Raw genomic sequence first — 18,791 nt, 5'->3', positions numbered from 1 at the left:
GCTTCTAACGGAATGCCCTCCTCCGTGATGGCATCGGTTCGAGCCGGGAGTAACCACCGGGGTTGACGGCGTTCTTCATTCAGACGGGAACGCCGAGACAAGAAGCCCCGGCCCCGGCCCGGTCCGGTGGAGATGTCTTCCGCGGAAAGTTTTCTTCTTCGAATGGAAGATGTTTTTCAAACAAAGCGCTTATCTTTCGGACTTTATTGGGTGAGTCAGACTCCGCGATAAAACGTCCAATAATACTTTTTTGAAAAGAGTGTGACAACTAAATGGGTGCGCATGTGCTTAATAGTTGAAATAAAAGGCAGCTATTCATGAGTTGAGTTGCGGTGAGGTACTTTTTGGGTTCTGCTGACATCACGACTTATCGAAACATGCACGAAACATTGTTTTCACGAAACATTGTTTTCAAAGCCTAAAACACACATTTTAAGCTCAAACTTGAATATAAAATAATAAAAAGAATATAAATAAAACATATGTAAAAAGACAACAGAAGCTGTTTCCAACATGTCTCCAGCCAAGGCACATTTTACTGAACTTGTTTGTATGTGTGTACTTGTAAACCATTTTAACATTTTGCATAGTTTCAAAATTAATACTGCACAGTTAATTATATATATATATATATATATATATATATATATATATATATATATATATATATATATATATATATATATGTGTGTATATATAAAAAGGAAACGTTAATTAAATAATGATTCACTCAACAGCGAGTTCATTTAAAGGTTAATTAACATTGTGTCTAAAAAATCAATTTATATTGTATTCAAAAAATGAAATACAACTGAACTATTCAGTGATATTTCACATACTATGAGAGGGAGCCGGCGTACCACTTGTCATATTCATATAACACAAAATCTCATAGAATCTATCTATCCATCCCTCTATCATCTGAACTGTTTATCCTAATGAGGATTGAAGGTGCACTGAAAAAAAAAACCCCAATATTATTGAAATTAATCTGTAATGAGAATTAAAAAAATATCAAAGTCAAAGAAAGATGTCGGCTTTCGGTGTTTGAAAGTGTGTTTTTATGTCTCTTAGTGACATTGGAGGTCTAGAGGTCAGGAGTGACACAATGTCCATGGGGGAGTTGATCGAACTGCGTGACCTGAGGTCTGGCGGGGAGCAGATCCAGCTGACCGAAGCATGCTCACCCCGCTCCCCGCCGCGTTTGGAGCGAACCAACGCCCTGAGGATCAGCCCGGGGAAGGTTCCGGATCTGCTGAGCCGGGCGGGCATCATCCGGGTCCTGAGCAGCTGCGAGTTGGACCAGCACCTGACAGAGGAGACCGGGGAGGGCCACGACTTCCAACCCTGCAGCCACTCTCAGCCCACGTGGTGCGACCTGTGCGGAGACTTCATCTGGGGCCTCTATAAGCAGAGCTTGCGCTGTGCCAGTGAGTCCACCAATGTGTTTGTGCGAAGAGAAGATACATGATAATGAAATAAAATGACAATTAGGAGTTTACCCGCTTAATTAATCATTTTTGGAAATGTCAAACCCACTGACATTTTATGTTTCTCATGTTTGCGACTCTATCTTCAAAATGAAACAAAGTCTTGAACTTCCTGTTCTTCAGCAGAAGCCCACACAAAGATAGAATGGTGGTTTGCTAGGTAGAATGTGCAATCGCAGGCCTGTACAGTTCTTGTGAAACAATACTAATGTTTAACCTCAGGCCTGATGTGAACAATGGCAAACTATCATATTACTGAAAGTATTCTACGTCATATGATCTTAAAAGCTATTCATATTGTATTGTGGTTAGAGATGAAACATTTTGTGTCTGGATTACCATGACCAAAATTGCCACAATTATCAGTCTTCCATATTACAGAAACCAAAACAAAAACAGATACATGCACATATAGAGCTGCAAGAAAAATCTGTGAGATTGTGTTCTTTTTTTACATTAAATACTGTAATGACCAAAATATTTTTGAAATTCTACTTAGAAAATATGAATAGTATCAGGGATTTTTATCCATATTTGTACTCATATTTTCAAGTAGAGCACTGGTCACCTAATTACTAGAACCAACTCTCAACAGGTTCTACTCCACTGCAACGACCATCATGGCCACTTTTTAACGTCACAGAGTAATGCAATAAATTGTGAATTAAGTGTGAAACTTTCCGTTCCTCCAGATTGCAAGTTCACGTGCCACTACCGCTGTCGTCCCCTGATCCACTTAGACTGCAACTGGGATCAAGGTTCTTCCACTGATTACACCTTGGTTGTGGAGCACACAATCGAAACAGACACCAATGTGGTAAGGAACCTTTTCGAACATCTATTGCAAATTATGGAGTTTCCACTTCGCTCTTATCGTACTTGTTACATTTCTCTAGCATCCTCCAAATGATCATATGTGCAAATATAAAGCAGTAAAAGGGCTGGCCAATGTAGTTGCAAAAGGAAAGTACAATACAGGGGGTAAGGGAAATGCGTCACTGTTGAGAAATAATGAAGTAACACCTTGTGTAAATTTTGAGAGAAGTAAAACTTCAGAGAAATTGTTCTTAAAAAAAAAAGAATATAAATAAAAACAGTTTTCCTAAATTTAATACTATGTACCTCAGTGCACTTCCTACATGGCACCATTTATGTAAAAGATGCAGTTAGAGACTGTGATTTCCTAATCAGAAAGATATGCATAGAGAGAGGGAGCCAGGTCTGAATGAAAATCTTTGTCATAAATTCAAACTATGGCGCATAACTTGAAAGTGGAACCACCAGTTCAGCCAGTTTCACATCGATTGCAAGTACATTACTATTATGTATCCTATTGTATCAGCATCACCCGACACCCCCTAACCCTCATTCCACACCCCGAAGATAAGTGCGTCATTCTCTGGTATGCAGCAAACTGTGTATTTGTTTGGGTTTGAATTTAAACTTCAAAAATGGTTTTCAAACATGAGTGATAAGAATTGCAATTAAATTGTTGAACATTTATTGTACTAAATGACGCCCGTTTGACGCCATTGGAGCGCATGCGACGGTCGAAGGTTATCACTGCGCATGCGTAGAATACCCTGCGTCGTCCCCCTGGCATCGCTCGTCCAATCAGAAAGCGTGTCTGTGTCTAACTGTCACTTCATGATGTCACTCGTCCAATCAGAAAGTGCTGCGCTGGTTTTGTGTATTTTCCAAAGCCAACGGCCGAATGGGCGTGGCCACGGGCCGGGCGGGGTCTCCACCCAAGTGCATCCTGTTTCTCACAGTCACACTTTTGGAGAGCGGAAACGAGGCCGGTTGAAGATTTTACTAGAGAGATTAGTTAACGGTTATTCTTTGATTATCAAGTTGTTTGAGGTAGATCGTCTCCTTACATTGGCTCGCCGTTGAAGTTAATACAGACTTCAAGAAGATTTTCGCTTCAAGACTAATTACTCAATTGGAATTGCTCATTAATCGTAAGTAGCTTAGCCATCATCATCATGTCAAGCACGGCCAGTAGCTCGGACAAGTCGCCTTCCTTCGAGAAGACGTGGGGCAGTTCCACCAGCAGCGGATACTGCAGCGACGAAGCTGCCGACTCCGAAACGGAGTTTGAGCAGTATTTCACCGCCCGCACGTCCTTCTTCCCCAAAGGCCGCAAAGCGAACTCTCATGTCAAGAAGGTGAGACCCCCCCCCCCCACTCCAAAATAAATAAAATAAATAACGAAGGGATAAATAAAATGAATAAAATCAGGAATTAACAAACTTAAATGTGGAAATTGCACTTCGCTTCCCCTTTCTTGATTCTCACAATTCCTAGTTGTGTTCCTGAATGAGTTTTCTACCGGTCTGTCAGACGTTAAAGCTTGATGGATTGACTTTGCTGTGTTTCAGTGTTAAGCAGAATGATTCGACTCTATATGGTGTTCTTTTTGTTCAACTTTTTTTTTTGGTGGTAATCAATCAATGATGCTGTATTTAGTCCCAGTTTGGGGAAAAACTATCCATGATCTGATACAGACTCAGGCCACCATTACAGTATCACTTCCTCCGTTGACGGTTATGTCTTTGATGTATTGAACTGTGTCTCCTGCAAAAACAAAAAGTGTGTGTAGATTAAATAAAGCAAAGAGTTTGAGAAGATAAGCAAAGTTTTTGGACAGCATTAAAGGCTTTCCAAGCACAGACTGACCAGGGCGGTTTGCTATATACTCTGATAGCAATATAATACCAACAATGTGGTATCAAGTACATTTGTCTGTCAACGCTGTGCATAATAAACCAAACGCCAATGGAAGCCATTTTAAAAGACGCCCAACACGCAGCATTGACTAGAAATCCATGTTTGGTGACGCATGAGCTCCTCTCATATTTCCAAGTATACACCCACCATTCACTGACTTATAGGATTTATTTTTGTTGTATTCACGCATCATTGATGATTCATGGGATGTTGTGAAATTTTACTTTGTAATAGTCCACACACACCCATCACTTACTTTCTTGGTTTGGTTTTACTGTGGTCAGTGTTAATGCAAAGCTGCACATGGGACTTATTGATTTATTGACTGGTTTAAAGCATCACTTAAACACATCGCCCCTACAATCGGCCATAAGGAGTGTTAAAATTGATCTTATTATGCTTCAAAGCCCCCCAGTGTAGATCTCTAAAAGGGGTAGTATTGATTGTTGAGTTTTTAACTCCCGGCAGTGGCTTGTATGAAAATGAAATGTGGTACTTTGTTGTATTCACATGCAGGAAATGCCAGTTGGCTTGTGCAAACAGGAAAAAGCCCATTTCATGCTCACGATAGCGCCAGAACCGTAATGAGTGGAACGTGACTAGCCGACTAGTCAGCTGACCTCACAGGATGTCTGCTACACAAGGGAGGGTATTGTAGCTCCCACAGGCGGGGGCTATTTTTACATGACCACTCGCTGAAGGAATGCACTGGGCTGAGCTTTTGCTCACTATCATTGCAAACAGCTGCAAGTTTTACAGACCCAACCTACAGCAGCAGCCCACGGCCACCCTTCCTGTCGTCCCTCCCACAGTAGCGAAGGCGCAGGCGCGGAACAAGATTGGATAGCGTCACTTTTGCCTGCGTTGGCAGGATGTGGGTCTGATGCAACCGGTGCTTGCCAAATACACAAAAGAGCCCTTTCAAGCCTACATAGTTTGAGCTAGAAACACAACTTTGCATTATTCTCTCTCGGACCAATAATATTCAAGTTGAGTCACGCTATCTATAATAGAAAAAAAACAACATTCTGTTGTGTTTAGTTAAGTTATATATTAACCAAAAACTCTGGAGTATTTTGACTAGTTTGAAAATTGCAAGAAAATAATAAAATCATTAGGAAACAATAATTAGCATTGATGTAATCATCAAGAAATAGCCCCATGTAAAGTCTGTATTTTTAAACTGACCGAAAAAAGGAAAAAAAAGGTATTTGCCAACTGTCAAAACAAAATCCACATAATTAGGAACAGGGATTTTGGGTGCCAGTCTGAGCTCTAAATTTAATCTACTACCAACCAAACCATGAACAAAAGTGTGATTTATAATCTGAAGAGTAAATGACTCAACATACGTACGTGTCAGGGTTTTTTTTTTTTTTTTTTTTTTTGGGGAGTGTTGACGTGCTGATTCTTACACTTGACCGGATGGGAGGCACTGAGCTGTTTATGTTTGGGGATGGAACACAAGAACTCAACCCACCCCACCCCTCTCTGTCTCCTGATAGGATGAACCAACTGAATGTGGCAAGCAGGTATTGACCACTGCTAATACTCAGAAGCAGATCAAGGAGTACAATTCTCAGATCAATAGCAATCTGTTCATGAATATGGTGAGTATTAACTTTACAATGAATATCAAAATTCTACACACCGCTGGTCAAATGTCAGGATTTCAAATTCATACTACAGTTTTAAGAAATTTGTCCTTGTGCACAGAACAAGGATGGTTCCTATACTGGCTTCATTAAAGTTCAGTTCAAGCTGGCGAGGCCTGTGTCCGTCATGCAACCGAAGAAAGGCGGCGCCAGTTCCAGGAAGGGTGGCGGCGGTGTGAAGCGGCGCACCTCGTTCTACTTGCCCAAGGACGCGTCCAAGCACTTGCATATCAGCTCCCGCACGTCGGCGCGCGAGGTCATCGAAGCCCTGCTGAAAAAGTTCACCGTTGTCGACAACCCCGGAAAGTTCGCTCTGTTTGAACGCAGCGAGCGCCACGACCAAGGTATCGCGCAAATTATTTTTTAAGCGCACTTTGGAAGTTGTTCCTTAACTTAAGCTTGTGTCTTCTCCTGCAGTTTACATACGTAAGCTGTCTGACAATGAGCGTCCCCTACCTCTGCGACTGTGTGCCGGGCCCAATGAGAAAATACTCAGCTTTGTTCTGAAGGAGAACGAGACTGGAGAAGTCAATGTAAGTGTTTTGTTGTTCGCTTGAATTCAATTTTTCAATAAGTATTTTTTTTTTTAATGATGCAAAACCTTTGAAAGCCTCTGCTCCAGCTAATCACATTTTCCCTGTCCTTTGTTTGCAGTGGGATGCCTTCTCCACGCCGGAATTGAAGAACTTCCTGCTCATCCTCCAGCGCGAGGAAGAAGAGCACGTCAAGCAGATCGTGGAGCGCTACAAAGTGGCTCGAGCCAAGATGCAGGAGGCCTTGCGCGGCTCCACCCCGGGCTGAACACACTTCCTACGTGACGGGGAGATCTGAAACGTAGCACCTCTTTGGCTGAACCGTGGCCTTGACGGCCAGTCGTCGATGCACGTGAAGCTCCCGTGAACGAATGAAAACTAAAAAAAAACACCTCCTCGGTGAACGAGAGTGTGAAAGGGGCGCGAGATGATGAGAGCGTGCGAGAGAGAACGCTGACGCGAGTGCGTGTGAGAAGATGCAAGAAGCAGTGCCTGACACCTGGAGAGTCTGATGTGCCTGAGAGAATGAGTTGAGACCACGGCGGACTGGCAGATGTTCTTGTCTACTACCTAATGAGCCATACAATGTCATTTTTTTTTTTTTGTATCGATAAGGAGGCCCCGAAATGAGAAAATAATTTTGCCATCCAGCACATGAAAATTATTTTGAGTACAGACATGATTGTTTTTCTAAAGATGTAATGTGAAAATGCCAGAATACGTATCACCTATGATTGTTTTCATAAAGTTTAGGTAAAAATCCCCTTGAAGGTCAAGTATTGGGATACACATGTATTGTTTTGTGTTCATTGAAAGTAGACATTCCAGTCCTGTCATGTCTTTTATGCCCACAAAGGGTGCAACTCAGTTTTTTTTTTTTTTTTTCCCTCTGTCAATTTATGAGTGATATGGGTGTGCGAACATTGTTGCAAGATGCTGAATGTCTGAGCACCACCAATGTCAAAGTCACTCGTATCGACTCTGATTGTGAATGAATTTTTACTGTACAATAGTTCACTCAGCTTTTTTTCATGTTGTCTTTTTTTCCTTTTAAATGTACATAAGTTCACTGAAAAGACTATTTCATCAGAATAATGCAATGGTCCTGCACATGATTAGAGAAGCCATCAATTTTCTGTTGTACTTGACTATCTGTAGTGCTTCTACTCAAGATAACACATGAGCCAAATTTGATCCCTCCAGACATTTGGTGAGAGAAATGCTCTCCCTGCAAATTGACAGGTCCAGATTGTTTTGTACTTTTTCTCAACAAATGTCAACTAGAAAAATCAGTTCAGGTAGTAACCTATCTCTCATGCCCAAAAACGTCACTTGGTGCTATTCAAGTGAGGATTGTCACTATAGAAAAATTAAAAAGATATATAAGATATATTTTATATAAAGTCTATTAGAGAACAATAGCAGGACTGTTGAATAAACTGGTGCCTTAAGTCGACATTCAAGTAACTATCACATCCTTTTAAATGTGACAAATGTGCACTAATTTAAATAAATCTTCTATCAGGATGTTTGGTGTTTTTTTATATATATATATATATATATATTTTTTTTTTACCTCTAACTTAGTCAAGTTTTATTTCAAGCATATACATACAAGATTGAGCCTTTAAGGGGTGTGTTATCTTGATCCCTACACTCCAACCGCCCTAGCAACGAGCGTTTACATCATGGAGATTAAAAGGTGTAGAAGGTAGGTTGTGAAACGGAAACACGGTTCATATTCACGGTTTGCCCCTTAATAGCTTTAGAATAAAACATTTTATTCGAATAACAGGTGTCTTGTACGGTTTAACTCCCGTTGCTAAGCTGCGTCAGAAGAGGCTAAAGGGTTAGCATGGTTCACTTAGCAGGAGCTACTTGTCGGATAGCCACCTTGCTAACGGACTATTAGCTCCAAATAGATTTTCTGTCGTCATTGTCACATGTATGTTTTGTGTACGAAACGGGTGGAGTGATCAATATTATCCCATGAAAGTAAGGCTAATATTTATAACGTCAGATTGGTGTGATTATGGCCCAGTTGGTTAGCATCCCCCCCACACACTAAAGCTAACTTATGACTTAACATGAAATGATTTTATTTGTAACTGCTAGTTATTTTCCACTTAGTCATTTGATATCTGGATCGAGTTTTTGTTTTATTGTCATTTTTAAATAAGCATTCAGGAACCACCATGTACTCACTGGGCATTTCAGTGACTTCAATGCAAGAGCTCTATAAATTGTCTTTATTTTTTAAAATGATCATTTTCTACTAAGCTAGCATTATTCCTTTTTAATTGCCAGCGAGCTATACATTCAATATGCTTATTGGATTCAATAAACCTGTTCCTGTTTCCTTGACCGCGCCAGATGGATCTAACAAGTCCAGAATGTATTTTATACTTGCTTTGTCAACCCAAAGATTTTCCAACTCTAGCCTTTTACTAACAGGAAGCCAAAGAAGTAATTCGAGGACTGGTGTTTGTTCGTATTCTGGCAATCAGCACTATTAATTTTGTTAGAAAGCTCTGGCATTCATTATAATGTGCACAATGTGCAAGTTAAACACATATCAGACTTCTCAAATCTTTTCCAAACATCCGACAATTAGATCCCTGCTGTTTTTGTTCCCATGCTAAAAAGCTCAAATTCGGCCCGACCGATCAGTTCACTCAATTTAATATGGTGAGTTGTTTAATTGTGGCCACAAGAAGGAAGTGTGATTTGTGTTGTCTCATTACTTACTCAGCTCCCGCCTTCATTAAGGAATTGCCAGGCTGGTCAAGAACCAGATTAGCGCTTCAGATGAAGACCTAATGATGCCTTACGTGTGATGAAAAATGGGAGGAAGCGGATCCAAAGCCAAAGGCGCCTGGCCTTTCTCCAGTAGCGGGTCGGGAGGGGACTCTGCCGTTAACGGCAGCGAGCAGTCGGTGGCCCGCCTTAAATGTTCCAGAAACGCAACACCCTTTGTTTTTACAAGGAGGAGGTAAACACAGATGATGACATCCTTTCTGGTTATATTGGAACCTCCAAAGTTGTACAATGATTAAGACATTGAGCTGCAGGTCGCATGTTTAAAGATACTGTTGTGTCGGGCAGCTCGCTATACTACGACGAAGACGGCGACCTTGCTCACGAATTCTACGAGGAGACGGTGGTGACAAAAAACGGTCGAAAAAAATCCAAGTTGAAGAGGATTCAGAAGAATCTAATTCCACAGGTGAGCTCAAAGTGTTGGGAAGAAAAGTGTTATTGAACACGAAACTACAAAATGTGATTTGTGTTGGAAATTGCGCCCGAATGCTAAAACTCAACTGAAATGCTGCTGAATGAAATGAAGTCTATTGTGATGTCATTTCTTTTTTTTTTTTTTTTTAGGGAATTGTGAAACTGCAGCATCCCTGTATTCACGTAGACTTCCCCATCATCCTCTGTGAGGTGTGAAGGTTGTTTTGTCATACCAAGAACTCTTCCTTAAAGAGGTCAGGCCCGACCAAGTCTGTCAGTCCAAGTATGAAGTGTGGTCCGGAGAAAGAAAACATCCATTACCAAGTGACATCCATGTTTTGTCATTCACACGCAGGTAGTACCGATGTCTGTCATGTGTTCACTGACTAGCTGATACAGTATACAAGAAGACTTTAAAGGGGACATATTGATTTTTTATTGGCTTGTATACAAAAGTGAGGTTGGAGTGAGCAATGCTTCGTTTGCATGGGTCAGCTCTCTCAAAACAGGCTAATTTCAGAGTTTAAAAAAAAGTTGCTGAAAAATAATATACAGACATTTTTCAGATGTGTTAGTAAGACAGGAAAAAAAGCACATTATGTCTCCTTTAAAAACAAAACATCATACTGTGCTGTAGTTTTCCTTTGAGGTGTTTTTTTGTGCAAAAAAATACGAAGGAGTTTTCAGGCCACACTGAAAAGAGAAATAGAATATGTCAAGTCATAACATTTTTTTTCACCTCTTGTAATATATATTTGTAATATATATTTTTTTTCCGAGATGCATTTTTCAGATTCTATTTTCTCATTTATCTTATAAAGACACAGTAAAACAGTCATATGTTCTGCCATTAATTCATATCTTAAGGAGCCCCAAAAAGTTATTTTATTCATTGTATATATTCTTTTTATATTAATTGGTTGATTAATCGGTCACCTGAATTTTGTCAAAACATATACTGGAATTGGCATTTGTTGTGTCCTATTGATGACTTGTCTTATTACAACTTTCTCTTTGAAATAATGCAGCTATTTTTTTTCCCCCCCTTCTTTTCAGTGTGGCTTCATAGTTGCTAATACAAAATGGCAGTTAGTATCTGCCTTGAGTGAGCCGTACACATGTAGCAAGTGTGCGTGTGTTTGTGTACGTGTGTGTACTCATCTTTAAATGAATGAATGTGTAAATATGCGGCAGGGTGGCGGTGGTGTTTTAGCGAAATAAAAATTCCATTTGTGGGCCTTGTTCAGTCACGTGAACTCAGACCTGCACTAGTGAAAATGATGCACTGTAAATAATTCTGATGCATTAGTTGGAAATACTTGAATAAATAGTTTACTGAGCTGAACTTCTTGTGTCGGGACAGAGTTTGTGTCTCTAACAGCTTTCTTAATTATTTATTTATTTGTTTACTTATTTTGTTATCAGATTGATGAAACTGTTATTTACCTACCAACTTTTAAATGTTGCGTTTCTAGCATTTAGCTGTTTACATTTTTTGTGATTTATGTTTTACCACTAGATGGCAGCATTTCAACAAACGTCTGACTGAGCTAGTTGCCAAATTTGCTTCATAACAATCATCTGGCTATTGTGATTGTCATGTAATTCCAGGGCCCAGCTAACGGACTAAGACTACAATCATGACAATTTGCGGCATGGCCGTCACCGCTTTGGCAGGGCACCAAGGCTTAATGGCAATGTAAACATATTTCCAGGCCGCTTTCGTGAGCAGTAAATGACCCGCTGTTCTTTTCCAGGCCTGCCGTGCTGTCTGTAATTGTGTGGAATGTGGTCGGGTGTGTTCCGGTGCCAGAGGTCACTTCATTTTCATGCGCTTCCTCTCCGAGTCTCTTTTGATGTCGTGCTGGGATCTCAGTGAGCAATCGGGAAAGATAAACTCCTCTTCTTTCGGGGCCACCCAGCTTTATTGCATTTAATAGGAGTTCTTGGAGATCATGTGTGACAGAGTTACAAGAGGAACGGCTACTGGGGCTGACACGTGCCTCAAGGTGGCTTGACTGTAATGCGGGATATAAAATACATTACATCACCAATATATCTAAACTGTGACCTTTTTCCTTATCAGGACCTTTTGCCCATCAAGATAATAATCACAAGGTCAGGCCACAATTCTGGCCATGGGGCAGGATGAGACCGCTATAATATTTCCATTGAGGAACTTTTGCTTCACTGTACTTCCCTTCCAAGGCTCTGTCCTCTTCCTGCTTTCTTTCTCCACAGGAACATCCTGAGGATCACTGAAAATGTTTTGCTTTAATCTAAGGCGCTGAGAATATCGGGAACTATAGAGGGCGTGATATCAGATTCCTTCCTATTTTAGCTCGATAAGTTTATTTGCACAGTCGTGTCATCAGAACTCGAAAACAATCTAATCATTCTTAACAAACACACATACGACAAGATAATCCGACCCGTTCCCAGACCTCAGACTTGAGAAATATATACATGGGGGGGGACGGGTTGGGGTGGTCCTGCTGATTTCCTTCAGTTGATGGACCCCTCGCACAAATGCATTCCATCGCAATCAAAGAGCGGCGTGGCCCCCAAAGTGAAGGTGGTAGGGTGTGCTCACCGTTTCCCTGCCATTGTTTGGACTTCCTGCCTTTTGCTGATGTCACGTTCAGGAAGCGAAGGTCAAAAGAGGAGGTGGAGCCCCCCCCCCCTGAGGGGAAACAAGTAAGCATGGCTTTGTTCCCTTTCCCAGCCTTCTTCAATTCATACGGATTCTTTCCTAAAGCTCTCGGTGGGAAGGACCTCCATGACACTTTGGTGAGTCAGCACTGGATTGAGAAACAAACGGCGGAAAACGGCTCACTTCCACCTTATGTACGCTCTGGAAAAGTCACGTCGGGCAACTTTCTGCACAAGTTCATTAGTGACGATTGAATGTTGTTGGACATTGATGAATGACCTTATAAATAAAAACACCATTTGATCATTTTGGAGAGACAAAGATGTCACAAATAAATCGATTCCATAACATTTCAACTCTGATTAATGACTCATTTTTTTTCTTCTCCTTAAAGCAACATTAACTAACCAAATTTTGTCTTGTCGTACTGGAAAAGTTAAAATTAGGTGTGCTTGAGTGGACAAGTTTCCTCCCCACCTTTTTCGACACAATTCCAGTACAGTAAACACAGCCTCTCTTATCTTCAGCATTCGCCGGTTGACCTCTAGGCATGGCGGGCATGTGCAAAACACATGCCCGCTGTCTCAATGGAAAGGTGGCAGAACAGCCACCACTTAAGTTGCAAGCTTGGAAATAAAAAAGTCACTTAAATGTGAAATAAACCTCAACTAATTATAGAGCAATAAACCACTGAAAGGAAATCTAAAAAAAGGAGCCATTCAGAATCCTATTTTCTCATTTATTGACCGTACCTTCGTGGTGTTTTTGCACAGAAACCGGTGTTTTTAATTCCACTTTTCTTTTGTGTGCTTCTTGTTGGTCACTCATCCAAACTCTCTTACCTCACAGCTTAGATTTAAGTGAGGCCCTCCGAATGCTTCTTCCGCCACTAATTGTAGTCGGCTCGGAGGCGCTTGACCGAGCGCGCGGCGCAGTAGAAATCAAGAGTAGGAAGAAGTAAGAAGTAGTAGTAAGAAGCCGAAGGTTTGTTGAAGCTGATCGTATATTCAAGCCTGTTGAACATCATAACTCGGGATCGATGACACGATCGAATGTAATGGCACAGCCACTATGGTAGGTGGCAGTAGTGCTGTCATTTTTTTTTTTTTTTATTTTGTTTTAGTTAAATTGACTCAAGAGCTTTTTTTGTTATATGATAGCAATATAAGGTGTAATACCAACCTTAACAGTGCTTGGTAAATAATGCAAGATGTTTTTATTTTTCCTGAAAAGTAAACCTTTTGAGATGCGTGGATTCCACCTAGCAGCAATGCTTTTTTTTAAAAAAAAAATAGTCAACCTCATCTACAAATGACCTGGCCCATCGGTCCATTCATTATTAACAAAAAAAAAAAAAGGCCCTTGAGCACAAAACCCCTGCTGTAAAGAATCAATTCAATTTCCCCTAAGAAAATCTCCTGTGAAATCGCAACAAATTGCAACCATTTGTTTGGTATTTATTTTAAACCAAATTCCTGTATAATCACTGGAAATCATATTTAATGCGTGTTCTTATCCCCAAACTAATGGGTAGAAAAGCATGAATGAATTTTGAGTAAAGTTTCAACCAAATTGGCATGCATTTATCTGATTATAGTTAAAAGCCACCTCGGGGCAAGTGCTCATTTGCGTCCCTGCTTTTTATTTTTAGGAAAGAGACAGAGTGGCTGTGACCTTGCATGAATTTCTACTCTATCTACTTCTCATGGCCTGTGACAAACTTTTCGGAGCATACCATTCCACTCCTACTCCACAGGGTGTTTTGAGACTTTAAGTTTAAGAATTCCGAAGTAGAATAACTGATACCACAATAATTTGGATTCTCGATTTTTTTAGACTCTAGACGTGTTTTTACAGGATGCGCGGATTTCGGAAAGCTACGGTACTTCTCCCCCTTTTGTTGCACCCGAATGGAATCTTCCAGTGGTGGTTCTTGTATCTTCGCAGGGGGGCAGCTGCTGTTCGTGCTCTTGTCTACAGCCCGCTGGGAGGCCATCTGAACCACCTCGCATGCTGGACGGCACAACACTTGTGCAGCTTCTTAACACAAAGGAAACAGCAGTGATGCTCGCTTTTTCTTCTTTCATACTTTGAGGGAACTTAAAACCCTAAAACGGCGGCGTGACTTGTCGTTGGGGATTTGGGGGGGGAATGCTTGTCCACACTGTCGGGAAAGGTAAGTGAACTCCCATCAAGTGGCGATGACTTGATTTTGAATTTATTTATGAAATTTCATATTTTTGTTTATGATCTGACGATACAAGTAGAATAGAAAAAAACGTCATTGAACGTCTTTAGGCAATAAGTTTCTAAAAGATACCTTTTATGTAAAGTACGACGATGACACCAGCTTTATCGTGTTATGTCACGTTCCTGTGATAACTATTTAGAAATTAATCCTTACAATTGTTGAAAATGCACCATTTTACAGAAAACGTCCCCCATTGAAATAAATAAAAATTCCATGTATTCGTTCCCACTATATGTATTATAGTAATATATTTGTGAATATTTCCAAATCGAGTTAGGTTCCGTAAGAGGTAGATTTTTTTTTTTTTGTGAAACAACACATGGCAAAATCTGCATAGCTTTTTATAGGTGTGTTATGACTTTCCTACTAAGAAATCTTTACAGTTAGGAAAAGCCCAAAAGCTCAATAATAAACTTTCCAACAGCAATTTGATGAAACTGAGCCTCATCGTATGCATCTTAACTGTATTTGATGGTTATTGAAACCATCTAATGAAAAGTAAAGTTAAAAATAGCCTCATTGAGCTGTCTTGCTAATTACAGAGCAGAGAGTGACAGTCAATTCTGTCTCTTCCCATCTGGAGACATGCACTGGACGGTGGCTGATTGCAAAGCTCTTCTGCTGCTGATTGTTCTACTGTGGGATGAAACCGGAGCCTTAGGACTGAAAGCCACAGTATGGCCACTGTACACCCAGAAGCCCCTGCTGCTGGCGTGGAACGCCCCGACAGAGGACTGCTCTCCACGCCACCGTGTCTCCTTCCAGTTGGACCAGTTCCAAATCGTGGCCTCTCCCAATGAGGGTTTTGTGAAGCAGAACCTCACCATCTTTTACAATGACCGCCTGGGCCTGTACCCCCACTTTGAGCCGGACGGAACGCCTGTCAATGGGGGTCTGCCGCAGGTCGCCAGTCTGGCGCAGCACCTGGACAAAATGCCAGAGGGGGTGAAGAAGTACATACGCGAGCCCAACGCCAAAGGCCTGGCGGTTATTGACTGGGAAGAATGGCGCCCTCTGTGGATACGCAACTGGAAGGCTAAGGACATTTACCGACGGCACTCCCGTGAGATGGTGCGCCAGAGGAATCCCACCTGGCCGCCCGAGAAGGTGTCCAGAGTGGCCATGCAGGAGTTTGAAATGTCCGCCAAGAACTTTATGCTTGAGACTCTGAAGCTGGCCAAGCAGTTAAGGCCCAACCAGCTTTGGGGTTTCTACTTGTTCCCGGACTGCTACAACCACGACTACAGGCTGACCTTGGAGAGCTACACGGGTCGCTGCCCCGATGTGGAGGTGGCACGCAACGAGCTGCTCAATTGGCTGTGGACCGAGAGTACGGCGCTCTTCCCGTCCGTCTACATGGGCACGGTGCTGCGCTCCTCTTCTTCCGGGCGCCAATTTGTGAGGAACCGCGTGAAGGAGGGCATGCGTTTGGCGTCGGCGGGTGATGGCTTGGCGCGTCCCGTCTTTGTATACACGCGACCCACATACATGAACTCTCTGGAGCAGTTGACAGAGGTGAGAGACCTTTTTTGGATCACCCTTCCAGCCATTTTCTCTCGAGCGACGGGTTAACTAGAACCTATCTTGGTAGACTTTGGGCAAAAGCATATGTCCCGGATTGGTCACTAAATCACTCAGCCCGGCTTTACCGTCAATTCCAAAATGTCATGTGCGTTGCCTCGCTGTGACCTTTTGGACAAACAAAACCTGGCTTTTCTCTTACTGTTTTTTTTTCTGCTACCAATTGAAATTGCATTTCACAGCACTTTGATCAGCAGCAACTTCACTGAATCATAGCTTATCAGCAAGCGCAGTCCTTTCCTGTGCTCGCTAACACCCTGTTGATGGTTATTGCATTTTGTATTGCGTATTAGCATTAAGCTAGCATTACGTTTTTGGGTTGTAGTAATTCTCTGCCAGTGGACTACAACTTGGAGTTGAAACCTCTGTTTAAAGAATTGCTCACTATTTGCTATGAGCTTGACCCATTTACTGAGTACATGGTCATGTGTTCCAGATGGACTTGGTGTCCACCATCGGTGAGAGCGTGGCTTTGGGCGCAGCAGGCATCATCCTGTGGGGAGACGTAGCCTACGCCACCAACAAAGTAAACCACGCTAATCATGACGCACGTGTACTGTATAAATGCAACATTTGCATGTGATGTAATCCTTTTCAAACAGCTGCTCTTGTCAGATGTCTTTTCTTTTTCTTCCTTGGGGCGCCACATCAAAAACCTGAGTCACATGGTAACACTGAACATGTCTTTGATGGCCCTGGTTTCTCTTGTTTGTTTAGGAGTGAAAGCCATGTTCATTCAATCTTGGCAAGACACTTAAAACGTTGGAGGAATCGAATAAAACGAATGACGAAGCTACACTAATTGTACTTTGATCCGTTTGTGTGTTGAATACACCCTGTATATGATCTACGAGCTGACGTTTGCCTAGAATGGTGGCCCAAGTTGAACTTGGCGAGAGAGGCGGATTACGATCAAAAAGCTGACACTAGAAAAACAACAACACTGAAAAAGATCTTGTTTGAAATTTGATTTCTTTTATTTTTCTGCAACGCCAACATTTATTTCCCAGTCCGTAAATTGGGGCCCCTGTCCGCAAACCGTAACTCTTGTCTTTCGTGCCTGTGCTCTTTTCCAGACGACTTGCTCGGAGCTGGATGCTTATCTCCGGGGTCCACTGGGCAAATACCTCCTCAACGTCTCCACGGCAGCCGAGGTATGCAGCCAGGCTCTGTGCGCTTCCCACGGCCGCTGCCTACGCCGGGACCCGGACGCCGACGTTTACTTGCACCTGAACCCCGCCACGCACAGTTTGCGGGTCGGACCAGGCGGCAAGCTGGAGGTGGTCGGCCAACCGGACCAAGGGGACTCGGTGGGCTTTGCCGGCGGGTTTCAGTGCCAGTGTTACAGCGGCTTCGAGGGAGAGCGATGCGAGAAGATGGACCCTCTATACCAGAAAGGGGCGGCTTGTCGATCTTCGGTGTCGGCACTGCAGTGGGTTATCTTACTGCTCTTCTATGTTGTGGTGCAACACATACTGTAGACCAGGGGACTTTTTGGGTCCCTGGACCACTTACCTGGGTTGTTAAGGCCGGAAAACATCTGGAAATGTTACTGTAAATTTCCAAGGGAAGTTAAGATTGGGAAGTGTATATAGTGGAAAAAATCCAAATATTTTCATTTCAAAATCAGATAATTTCAAAAACTGAAAAAAAAACTTTTAAAGAGGGTAATTCAAAATAAAGTTGATCACTCTTACCAATCACTTGCCTATTAATGCAGGGATGTCAAATTTATTTGATGATGCCTTACAATCGTGGCCTAAAGAGGAGTCACTTGTAATATGCAGTTATGTAATTTTTGATGATAGGACATAATTTATTGCAAATCATTTTGTGGAACCCCAAGCAATGACTTGTGGACCCCAGTTCGAGAACTACTGCTGTAGACACACACACACACACACACACACACACACACACACACACACACACACACACACATACCTGTTTGGTGCCTTTCAAATGCTGTAAAACAGATGACAAAAAGTGATTTTTTGTTGTTGTTGGAAAACACTGTTGCACGAGAAAGGGGAAAGAACGTTATTTTTGTAACTTTTTCACCTAGCGAGGGCTTTGGTGGAATGATGGTGTTTACGTTTTGCTCCCAGTTTCCTGGCCCTCGCCATGTCTCCCAAAGGTGTCAGATTCCACGTTTCCCACAGTGGATGAGATGAAATGTTTGCTGAGGGAAAGGTGGAGCAGTCAGTGCCTGAGCTGACTTGAGGCTATTGTGATTTTGATGGAGGCCATTGCAGTATTTATTTGAATGTACTTTATCTGTTTTCACATGACATTGCTGTGCCTTAAATACCACAAAGACTACTAAATTAATTTACTACTACAGTGTGAAATAACATTTATTGTAAAAAAAAGAAAAGAATCAATTCAAATATGTTATGTAAAGAGCAAATGCATTTTTGAACAATAAATACAATCACTTATAGAAACGTATTCTATTGTTTGCCATGTTTTGTATTTTGATTAATTAAATTAGTATCATAAATTTGATCAATTATTACATTTATTTGCTGACATTGTTGCTAACTTATTTTCATTACATGTGTTTTTATGTCTTCGAAATAATCTCAAAATTTTATTTTATACATCTTATTTTTGGGGTGAATTTTATAGAATTTTGTAGACAATTATTTAGGGATGAAT

At 41.6% G+C, this 18,791-nt stretch overlaps 3 protein-coding genes across 6 annotated transcripts; all 3 read left to right on the top strand.

Moving 5' to 3' along the window:
- The first annotated feature begins 4 nt into the window (after positions 1-4).
- On the top strand, positions 5-7,938 carry LOC147049475 (ras association domain-containing protein 1-like). The gene is made up of 7 exons (XM_085923919.1): positions 5-210; positions 1,075-1,430; positions 2,183-2,307; positions 5,729-5,833; positions 5,940-6,222; positions 6,296-6,411; positions 6,533-7,938. Exons 1-7 carry the CDS (start codon positions 170-172, stop codon positions 6,677-6,679), a joined length of 1,173 nt encoding a protein of 390 aa, XP_085780045.1. The 5' UTR covers positions 5-169; the 3' UTR covers positions 6,680-7,938.
- A 104-nt stretch (positions 7,939-8,042) lies between these two features.
- On the top strand, positions 8,043-10,984 carry LOC147049474 (tumor suppressor candidate 2-like). 3 transcript variants are annotated; one of them, XM_085924075.1, is made up of 4 exons: positions 8,043-8,122; positions 9,181-9,403; positions 9,517-9,637; positions 9,796-10,984. In XM_085924075.1, exons 2-4 carry the CDS (start codon positions 9,255-9,257, stop codon positions 9,859-9,861), a joined length of 336 nt encoding a protein of 111 aa, XP_085780201.1. In that variant the 5' UTR covers positions 8,043-8,122; positions 9,181-9,254; the 3' UTR covers positions 9,862-10,984. The 3 variants fall into 3 exon arrangements, with proteins under 3 accessions (XP_085780201.1, XP_085780200.1, XP_085780202.1); XM_085924074.1 differs by having other exon boundaries at positions 8,045-8,122; positions 9,164-9,403; XM_085924076.1 differs by lacking the exon at positions 8,043-8,122 and adding an exon at positions 8,448-9,099.
- A 3,252-nt stretch (positions 10,985-14,236) lies between these two features.
- hyal2a (hyaluronidase 2a) lies at positions 14,237-18,706 on the top strand. 2 transcript variants are annotated; one of them, XM_085925070.1, is made up of 4 exons: positions 14,237-14,474; positions 15,133-16,064; positions 16,567-16,656; positions 17,207-18,706. In XM_085925070.1, the coding sequence occupies exons 1-4, from the start codon at positions 14,450-14,452 to the stop codon at positions 17,609-17,611; spliced, it is 1,452 nt and encodes a 483-aa protein (XP_085781196.1). In that variant the 5' UTR covers positions 14,237-14,449; the 3' UTR covers positions 17,612-18,706. The 2 variants fall into 2 exon arrangements, with proteins under 2 accessions (XP_085781196.1, XP_085781197.1); XM_085925071.1 differs by having other exon boundaries at positions 15,092-16,064; positions 17,207-18,705.
- The last annotated feature ends 85 nt before the right edge of the window (positions 18,707-18,791 follow it).

Source organism: Syngnathus leptorhynchus, chromosome 11 (assembly GCF_054491065.1).
Source record: "Syngnathus leptorhynchus isolate UIUO chromosome 11, UIUO_Slep, whole genome shotgun sequence".
In the NCBI taxonomy this organism is placed as follows: domain Eukaryota; kingdom Metazoa; phylum Chordata; class Actinopteri; order Syngnathiformes; family Syngnathidae; genus Syngnathus; species Syngnathus leptorhynchus.
Note: the sequence above shows the minus strand (reverse complement) of the source record. Positions and strands in the feature narration are given on the sequence as shown.

Excerpts from the sequence above, each read along its gene's own strand:
- LOC147049475 (XM_085923919.1), top strand. The coding sequence starts at position 170 with ATGTTTTTCAAACAAAGCGCTTATCTTTCGGACTTTATTGG. Across the intron at positions 6,223-6,295 it reads CAGCGAGCGCCACGACCAAG|TTTACATACGTAAGCTGTCT; the intron begins GTATCGCGCAAA and ends CTTCTCCTGCAG. Across the intron at positions 6,412-6,532 it reads ACGAGACTGGAGAAGTCAAT|TGGGATGCCTTCTCCACGCC; the intron begins GTAAGTGTTTTG and ends CTTTGTTTGCAG.
- LOC147049474 (XM_085924075.1), top strand. The coding sequence starts at position 9,255 with ATGGGAGGAAGCGGATCCAAAGCCAAAGGCGCCTGGCCTTTCTCCAGT. Across the intron at positions 9,404-9,516 it reads TTTGTTTTTACAAGGAGGAG|CTCGCTATACTACGACGAAG; the intron begins GTAAACACAGAT and ends TGTGTCGGGCAG. Across the intron at positions 9,638-9,795 it reads AGAAGAATCTAATTCCACAG|GGAATTGTGAAACTGCAGCA; the intron begins GTGAGCTCAAAG and ends TTTTTTTTTTAG.
- hyal2a (XM_085925070.1), top strand. The coding sequence starts at position 14,450 with ATGCTTGTCCACACTGTCGGGAAAG. Across the intron at positions 14,475-15,132 it reads TGTCCACACTGTCGGGAAAG|ACATGCACTGGACGGTGGCT; the intron begins GTAAGTGAACTC and ends TCCCATCTGGAG. Across the intron at positions 16,065-16,566 it reads CTCTGGAGCAGTTGACAGAG|ATGGACTTGGTGTCCACCAT; the intron begins GTGAGAGACCTT and ends CATGTGTTCCAG.